This window comes from Salvelinus sp. IW2-2015, linkage group LG4q.1:29, assembly GCF_002910315.2.
Source record: "Salvelinus sp. IW2-2015 linkage group LG4q.1:29, ASM291031v2, whole genome shotgun sequence".
NCBI classification, from domain to species: domain Eukaryota; kingdom Metazoa; phylum Chordata; class Actinopteri; order Salmoniformes; family Salmonidae; genus Salvelinus; species Salvelinus sp. IW2-2015.
Window position 1 is genome coordinate 14,097,293 of NC_036842.1, and position 10,027 is coordinate 14,107,319.

General features: G+C 42.6%; 1 protein-coding gene across 1 annotated transcript; it reads left to right on the plus strand.

Moving 5' to 3' along the window:
• The first annotated feature begins 3,677 nt into the window (after positions 1-3,677).
• Positions 3,678-5,874, plus strand: ywhah (tyrosine 3-monooxygenase/tryptophan 5-monooxygenase activation protein, eta polypeptide). Its single transcript, XM_023983873.2, has 2 exons — positions 3,678-4,130; positions 5,165-5,874. The coding sequence occupies exons 1-2, from the start codon at positions 4,044-4,046 to the stop codon at positions 5,816-5,818; spliced, it is 741 nt and encodes a 246-aa protein (XP_023839641.1). The 5' UTR covers positions 3,678-4,043; the 3' UTR covers positions 5,819-5,874.
• The last annotated feature ends 4,153 nt before the right edge of the window (positions 5,875-10,027 follow it).

The window sequence follows — 10,027 nt, forward strand, 5'->3', positions numbered from 1 at the left end:
ATGACACAAGTAATTTTCCCAACAATTATTTACAGACAGATTATTTCACTTATAATTCACTGTATCACAATTCCTGTGGGTCAGAAGTTTACATACACTGAGTTGACTGCCTTTAAACAGCTTGGAAAATTCCTGAAAAAGATGTCATGGCTTTAGAAGCTTCTGATAGGTTAATTGACATAATTTGAGGCAATTGGATGTGTACCTGTGGATGTATTTCAAGGCCTACCTTCAAACTCAGTGCCTCTTTGCTTGACATCATGGGAAAGTCAAAAGAAATTGTAGACCTCCAAGTCTGGTTCATCCTTGGGGGCAATTTCCAAACGACTGAAGGTACCACATTCATCTGTACAAACAATAGTACGCAAGCATAAACACCATGGGACCACACAGCCGTCATACCGCTCAGGAAGTAGATGCGTTCTGTCTCCTAGAGATGAACGTACTTTGGTGTGAAAAGTGCAAATCAATCCCAGAACAACAGCAAAGGACCTTGTGAAGATGCTGGAGGAAACAGGTACAAAAGTATTGATATCCACAGTAAAACGAGTCCTATATCGACAGGCCGCTCAGCAAGGAAGAAGTCACTGCTCCAAAACCGCCATAAAAAAGCAAGACTACGGTTTGCAACTGCACATGGGGACAAAGATCGTACTTTTTGGAGAAATGTCCTCTGGTCTGATGAAACTGTTTGGCCATAATGACCATCGTAATGTTTGGAGGAAAAAGGGGGAAGCTTGCAAGCCGAAGAACACCATCCCAACCGTGAAGCACGGTGGTGGCAGCATCATGTTGTGGGGGTGCTTTGCTGCAGGAGGGACTGGTGCACTTCGCAAAATAGATGGCATCATGAGGTAGGAAAATTATGTGGATATATTGAAGCAGTATCTCAAGACATCAGTCAGGAAGTTAAAGCTTGGTCGCAAATGGGTCTTCCAAATGGACAATGACCCCAAGCATACTTCATAAGGTTGTGGCAAAATGGCTGAAGGACAACAAAGTCAAGGTTTTGGAGTGGCCATCACAAAGCCTTGACCTCAATCATATAGAAAATGTGTGGGCAGAACTGAAAAAGCGTGTGCGAGCAAGGAGGCCAACAAACCTGACTCAGTTACACCAGCTCTGTCAGGGGGAATGGGCCAAAATTCACCCAACTTATTGTGGGAAGCTTGTGAAAGGCTACCTGAAAAGTTTGACCCAAGTTCAACAATTTAAAGGCAACGCTACCAGATACACTCAATTAGTATGTAAACTTCTGACCCACTGGGAATGTGATGAAAGATATAAAAGCTGAAATAAATCACTCTCTACTATTATTCTGACATTTTACGTTCTTAAAATAAAGTGCTGATCCTAACTGACCTTAGACAGGGAATCTTTACTAGGATTAAATGTCAAGAATTGTCAAATACAGAGTTTAAATGTATTTGGTTAAGGTGTATGTAAACTTCCGACTTCAACTGTATATAGGACAGCAGCCTTTAATGTGCAGGGTTGCGTAACCGGGTGGAAGCCGGCTATGATGGCTATTTAACGGTCTGATGGCCTTGAGATAGAAGCTGTTTTTCAGTCTCGGTCCTAGGTTTGATGCAGCTGTACTGACCTCGCCTTCTGGATGATAGTGGGGTGAACTGGCCGTGGCTCGGGTGGCTGATGTCCTTAATGATCTTTTTGGCCTTCCTGTGACATCTGGTGCTGTAGGTGTCCTGGAGGGCAGGTAGTTTGCGCCCGGTGATGCATTGGGCAGACTGCACCGCCCTCTGGAGAGCCCTGCGGTTGCGGGCGGTGCAGTTGCCATACCAGGCGGTGATACAGCCCGGCAGGATGCTCTCAATTGTGCATGATGTGTTTACGAGTGCAACTGTGAAATGTAAAACTTTGAGGAGTATTCATTTGTTGCAGAAATGAATACAAAATAAATATCAAGAGGTTGTTATGGGGTTTGTTCAGGATGTTTTATTGCATGGGGATAATGTAATGCTAGTTTCCCTTCTCAGTCACTGGTAGCCGATGTTGGGGAAGCTACTCTGAAAATATAGTTTACCAAGCTACCAATTACTTCACACTGGAAGACGTTAAGATACACTAACGCTACCCTTAAGAAAAATATAGTTTGTTTAACTAAAGTTACTTTGTAAAAGTTTAGGAGACCATTTTCCCTAATCCTTGTCCTAACCTTAACCTAAATTCTCCTAACTTGCTACGAACTAACTGACATTTTTAGGGAATCTCAGTTAGCTACACCGCTACATGGCAAAAAAGTAATAAACACTACCTAGATTTGAATTTAGTTCAACTACCACCAAGCTACTGCAGTCTGCAAATTGTACATAGGCCCGCCTACTGGGGAGCCAGACCCAACCAGTCAGAATTACTTTTTCCCCACAAAAGGGGGGGGGGGGAAAGGGCTTTATTTCAGACTCCTCTGTTTCATCAGCTGTCCGGGTGGCTGGTGTCAGATGATCCCACAGGTGAAAAAGCCAGATGTGGACGTTCTGGGCTGGCGTGGTTACACGTGGTCTGTGGTTGTGAGGCCGGTTGTACGTACTGACAAATTCTCTAAAACGACTGCTTATGGTAGAGAAATGAACATTACGTTTTCTGGCAGCAGCTCAGGTGGACATTCCTGCAGTCAGCATGCCAATTGCAAAAATGTAGACATCTGTACATTATAGAGTGGCCTTTTATTGCACCCAGCACAAGGTGCACCTGTGTAATGTTTCATCTTTTAACTAGGCAAGTCAGTTAAGAATAAATTCTTATTTACAATGACGGCCAAACCCGGACAACGTTGGGCCAATTGTGCGCCGCCCTATGGGACTCCCAATCACGGCCGGATGTGATACAGCCTGGAATCAAACCAGGGTCTGTAGGGATGCCTCTAGCACTGAGATGCAGTATCTTAAACCGCTGCGCCACTCAGGAGCCCATGATCTTGCTGTTTAATCTGCTTCTTGATATGCCATACCTGTCTGGTAGGTAGATTATCTTGGCAAATGAGATATCCTCACTAACGGATGTAACAAATTTGTGCACAACATTTGGGAGAAATACGTTTTTTGTGTGTATCTAAAATGTCTGCAATCTTTTTATTTCAGCTCATGAAACATAGGACCAACACTTTACCTGTTGCATTTATATTTTAGTTACATTTAGCTCACGACTCCCCAACACTGCTGGTAGCTAGATGTTCTGCTACATTCTTGGAATAATATCACATCCCTGATAATATACAGAAGTGTGTCATACACTCCTCCTACCCAGTTACAGGGAAGAGATGATGCAACGCTGGAATGGGGAGTGATTTCCTTTTAGGGATGAGGGGAGGGAACACTTGTCAGCAACACAGAGGTCTTCTGCACCTTTCAGTATCATGTTTTGTACATTACAGCGGTTGGCATAAATGCTATCATGGCTTTGGGACTGGGTAGACGTAAGGGAATGCACTGCTTATGTCCTATATGTTCACATCTCCATCCTACTATGCTGGAACCATTACTTGTATGCCATATGTGAGGTCACGCTAGCTGCAACCCTACACACACGCGCTCTCAGTTGCTGCAACCGATGCAGTACGTTGCACTGCGCAGGTGCACGCCTGCAGCGTACGTTTCTATTTTTAGAAAGTGACGTCATCTTGAAATATCAGCAGCAGCCTTCACCCCCCCGCCCGCCCCGGATAGACAGGACTCTTAGAGCAGCACTCCATGTCGATAGCAGTGGGAGGCCGCAGTAGCTAGTTAGCCACCGGGTGTTGAGATAGAGTCGGTTAGGGGTTGGAGCGAGGACTTGGAGGGGAGTCACTGATTATCTTAATTCTAATTTGCGCCTCGGCAGCATTAAAAAGCGTATTGTTTCACCATTGTTTAGCTAGTATTGTAAGTGGGTTTTTAGAGATAATCCGCAGTGACATTTGATGTGCTGTGTGTAGTGTAGGACGTCATCGGGAAAATACACATTGCTTTCGAATACACCTAGCTATCGTCAATAGCCTCCCGTATCTTGGAACTGACTGCCCGACCCTCGGCACATCAACAGCGACAATGGCAGATAGAGAGCAACTGATCCAGAGAGCCCGTATGGCTGAGCAGGCGGAGCGGTACGATGACATGGCCTCAGCGATGAAACAGGTAGACATAATTTTGCATAATGAGCAATGCAGCTCACTTGGAAGAATGGCCAAATGTGACAGTAATTCATATCAGTTTGTAACAAAGGTCATCTATTATTACATTATTCACTAGTCAGACAATGTAGCCTCTTGCTAACTAGCTAACTAACTATAGTAACTGGGATTATAGTCTTAATCTAAGAAATCATTTCCAGAATTCTGTGCAATATCATAAATCAATGTGAAACCTGGTGTACACAGTACCAAGGTTGGCTATTTCGCTTCTGTTGCTATGTTATTTAGCCATATATTTTTTTAGAAGTGAATGTGGTAGCTGAAGAGCTAGCTGAGCTAACAATGAAACTGGTGGTGGTCTGGTTTCGTGGCTACGGCTGGTCTACGATGCAGTAGTAGCAGCACTAGCCTAGAGGCTGAACAGGGACACACGTTGGGTGCGTTCGTTCACTACAGCACTTTGGGCTGATTGAATAAACCTAGATATTCCAAGCTTGAAAGCTGGTCTTACAGTGGTCTTACCTTTCCTGTAATAAACTAATATACAGAATAGTCGTCAAATTTATGCCAGACAGGGGTACAATTTCTTAAATTACGAACAAATATGATGGAAGTTTATAAACGACCAGATTTTGCTCCTTTACAAACGCACCCACAAACCTGTCTGCAAGGGTGGAAATGGCTGCAGTTTGATGTATCGATGATGATGGATACATATTCTGCTTATGATTTAAATGTAGCCTGTTTCTCAAAAGGCATAAGACGAGCACCTTTATATAAAAAAGAGCGTTTAATATTCACAGTTAAGAATCAAGCACAGCTTCAGCCACAAATACAGCACAGTCTAGGCTTTCTCCAGCTAGGCATGCATGCACCCTGCAACGTCACACCTTTGTCATTGGTACATTTATAGAGTTTTTCTTCAGGATAGGAATGTTAGGTCAATGGTACATTTGTTCAATTTCTGGAAAGTTTATGATATGGTAGCATTTTCACATCCTGACACCATTCTTTGCAACACTTCTATGTCCTCACCAGGTGACTGAGCTGAGTGAGCCTCTGAGTAACGACGACCGCAACCTGCTCTCCGTGGCCTACAAGAACGTGGTGGGAGCCCGGCGGTCCTCCTGGCGCGTCACCTCCAGCATCGAGCAGAGGGCCATGGCCGACGGCAACGACAAGAAGCTGGAGCTGGTGAAGGCCTACCGGGAGACCATCGAGAAGGAGCTGGAGACGGTCTGCCAGGACGTGCTCAACCTGCTCGACCAGTTCCTCATCAAGAGCTGTGGAGAAGACCAGCTGGAGAGTAAGGTGTTCTACCTGAAGATGAAGGGCGACTACTACCGCTACCTGGCCGAGGTGGCCACGGCCGAGAAGAAGACCTCCGCCGTGGAGTCCTCCGAGGGAGCCTACAAGGARGCCTACGAGATCAGCAAGAGCATGGCGGCCACCCACCCCATCCGSCTAGGYCTGGCCCTCAACTTCTCTGTGTTCTACTACGAGATCCARAAYGCYCCCGAGGAGGCCTGCARGCTGGCCAAGGAGGCCTTTGAYGAGGCCATYGGACACCTGGACAATCTGAACGAGGACTCCTATAAGGACTCCACCCTCATCATGCAGCTGCTGCGGGACAACCTGACCCTGTGGACCAGTGACCAGCAGGACAGCGAGGGGGGAGAGGCCCAACCCTGAGACCTCCTCCTACCCCCAGATAGTCTTTAGCTAGAGTTAGACACTCCCCTTCCCCCTATTCTCTACTCTTTTCTGACCTTTTCTTCTCTATTCCCTCAATTTTTTTCTCTTCCTAATCGCTCACCTCTTTTTCTCTTTGTGCCATTATAATGCTCAATTAAGGCCTCATCAGGAATAATCTGTTCTCTAGTGGCCTGTTGTTTTTGTCCTACATTCTCACCTCTTCCCTTGCTGCATTCACCCTCTCATACTGTCCTCCAACTCTCTCCCTCTTTTCTGTCCTCCAAGCCTTTCTGTCCCTGGCCCACTTCCTGTGCGCTAGGTGGTATTTTTTCTGCTTCGATCCATTCCATCCCCTCCCTTCCATAGTTGCTGATAATTAACTGACTAGTTGGTATTCAAGTGACATTTCCACAGGATGTTCTCGTGAGGACAATTTAGTATCGATCATGAGTGGATGTCTGTAATTCTAATTAGGGAAAATGTATTTCATTACGTTACACAGCATAGTGGAAATGTTACTATTGACCAGAATGTGGTTGTAATCTCCTCCTTGACTTGAACCCTTTCTATGCCCCCCTGTCAATGTAAGATGTCTGTCTGTTGTTCCTCCTCTCGATTTCCTGTCTGTTGCCCTTTCCACTCTGCCCTCTGATCTCTGTGTGCACTGCTAGCCCCTGTGAATGTGTGTGCCAGCAATCATACCATTTTGAAATGTCCACCTTTTTGAAGGTTGATGGGACAGTGTCTGGAGTTTTCAGTTGTGCAAGTACATTTGTTTATTATTATGAATAATGTATGGTCATTAAAACATTACCTACCCTGTGAACTTGTGGGTTTATACCCTGTTCTGTGTGAATGCTTGGATGAACAGCATGCTCGTGCGCATCAGTCGCCATGAGTGAATCTGTGGCCCTGCGGTCATGAGCTATTTGGTCATGATGTTTCCTGTTGTACGTTTATTTTCTCATTCCGATTATCTCTGTATTACACACACACACACACACATTTAGTTCACTGTGTAGGATTGTATTGTGTTTTTTGTGAGACTGTTCTCATTGTATTCCTCCCCCTGATGGACAAAGTCAGAATGGTGTCTTGGTGCAGTCTACATTTCCAATGAATTAGCTGCACACTTCTGTTGGAGTGAAATGTACAGTAGGTGTAATATGACTCATTTTAGTTTTCTGTTGCAAAAGTTTTGATTTTTTATGCCCAATTGAACACCACCCTGGCTTGTTTTACCACTTTTTTGTTTTACCTTCCTGGCTCTTTGTTGTGCGGCATTTTACCATGTTAAGCTCCAGACTCGATACTTACCTGGTGGTTGTTTCTGGTACTTTTACCCTCCCGACTACAGGGTCCATAATAACGTAACAGCCCCATTAAAGGGATTTTTTTGTTGTTGCAATCTTTCAACTTTATCATTGATTTATAGGTCTATGCTGAGACTGGTATTACAAACATCCCACTACAAGGATGAAAGAAGTAGAAAATAATCATGATCCAAAACCAATCAAAGTTCTATCAATTAAATTGTCAGTCTTTTATATTGGTACAGGCTTATCTTGATCATCTCAGGGAGGAGTGAGGTTGGGCATAGTTCAGGCTTTGAAATTGCTGAGATAAAAGCTCAGGGTCAGGGAAGATGCATCAGGTGATGATGATATAGGTTGGGGAGTAACATGTAAGGGATTACAAAATGGGTAACTGTAATCCATTACGTTACCAGCAAAAATATTGTAATCAGATTGCACAACTGAGCAAGAGGACAAGTACATTAGTTAGTTACTAGTAGTAGTTACTAGTACAAACTAGTACACTAGTTTGAGAAACAAGATGCCTCACAAGTCCTCAACTGGTAGCTTCATTAAATAGTACCCTCAAAACACCAATCTCAACGTCAACAGTGAAGAGGCGCCTCCGGGATGCTGGCTTTCTAGGCAGAGTTCCTCTGTCCAGTGTCTGTGTTCAATTTGCCCATCTTAATATTTGCTTTTTATTGGCCAGTCTGAGATATGGCTTTTTCAGCTGTGCTAACATAATTGCAAAAGGGTTTTCTAATGCTCAATAAGCCTTTTAAAATGATCAACTTGGATTAGCTAACACAACGTGCCATTGGAACACAGGAGTGATGGTTGCTGATAATGGGCCTATGTAGATATTCCATAAAAAATCTGCTGTTTCCAGCTACAATAGTCATTTACAACGTTAACAATGTCTACACTGTATTTCTGATAAATGTTATGTTATTTTAATGGACAAAAAATCTGCTATTCTTTAAAAAACTAGGACATTTCTAAGTGACCCCAAACTTTTGAACAGTAGTGTATATCTAATTTATAACATTGTTAAAACAAACATTTTGAAATCATGGGTCCTTGCATCTATAGTTCTGTCTATTAATCTCAGAGTGGCTACATTTCTCCTGGCCCATCCCTCAGCTTTTTACCAAAGCAGAGGCGGAGCGACCATTTTGTTATTGTTTCATCTTTGGATTTGCCCTTTAAACAGCTGCATATTATCAAGATATCAAATAGGCATTAACAAAAAGGTAAACAATAGGCCTATAGCAAATGCTGCATATGGCATACCTTTTTCACATGTTAATAGCACTTTTCAGTAGTGCTCAAAGCATGCCATTCCATGAGCGCAGCATTTATTTTTCAACTCGAATCAATGAGTCCAATCAGTTCACCATGACAACAAAATCATAATCAACAGAGTAGGGCTGGCTAATAAGTCCTTAGTCTTGGGGTATACTCAGGTAAAACAACTTGGCTAATCTATATATACCATATTTCCAAGTCCTATTCTTGAAGAAGAAGGGGTATAACATTTATTGGAATGACTGGAATTCTGATAGACTGGTTTTTAATGTAAAGATATAATTTAATTGTATTATTATATGTAGTAAAAAGCGATGGGTTTGAAGAAGCCTACATAACCAACCCATAAAGTGAAGTTGTACGTCCATATATGGCCAGCTATGTAAACTTTAACGTTTATTTATCCTGCAATAGATGTTCAATTGCCTCTTAAGGGAAAAGTCATCTAAAAATAACTGAATGTAATCAGATTACGTTACTGAGTTTGGGTAATCCAAAAGTTACATTACTGATTACAATTTTGGACAGGTAACTAGTAACTGTAACAGATTACATTGAAAAAGTAATCTACCCAACCCTTGGAGCAGTACAAGGGTAGGATCATACAGTGACATTGTAAATGTTATATACCTGTAGAGACTAATGGCTGATGTAAATGTATGTGAACAAGATTGTTCGTAGCTGTGATGAGAGAGATTAATACAATTTTATGGATAGCCCCTTATCACACGCACACTCAAGTCTTCACCAGCAACCTGAAGAGGAATGGAGGGGCAGAGTAATCATTAACCCACTATCTGTGTGTGTTTACTCTGTGAGTGAGGTAGTTTTGTGAAGAAAGCACCTTTTTGATTGACTGTTACCTTGATTCAGAATTTGTTTCCTTGTGGAAATAAATCATAATATTGACAGAAGAGTTCATGGACTGGGCTTACAGTCAACAGCCATGTCCATTAACACACATTTAATGCTAGTATTACTATATTTCCCCATTAAACATGTCCTATTATAGCCAATAAATCCTTCCTAATGGTTGTGTTCTATCAAAAACCCAACATATTGTTTTTCCTGTATGCTCTTTGGTGTGCTCTTTCTCCCAGGAGTCCACAATTCACCTGCTGCCACAGCACTTTCACAGTTGATGTATCTACCTACAGTAGTCACCTACTTTCAGAGTTATATCAATCAGTCTAGGGTTAGTGTAATTCTGAAAGTGGAGTGGCTTACAAGTTGTCTTTTATAGGATTTTTTTTTTCTTCTAAGTATTTGCGGTTTAGTTGATCATTAAAGCGTCAATCAGCAGTAGAAACAATAACAAAGCTACTGCCTGCCACTGTTTTGGTAAAAAGCTGAGGGATGGGTTTGGAGAAATGCAACCATTCTCAAATTCCTAGACAGAGCTAAGAATGCAAGGACTGACCATACCATGATATCAAAATGATCGTTTTTATGCTACATTGTGTTTATTTACAAACATTGGAGTAAAACAAGCTTATATTTGGGGTTCTGATAGGGTACAACAGTTGAACTAAGCTCGTGAGGCATAAGTTACTGTACATTCTTCAAGAATCAATGGGTACATATAATTAATTTATAAGTC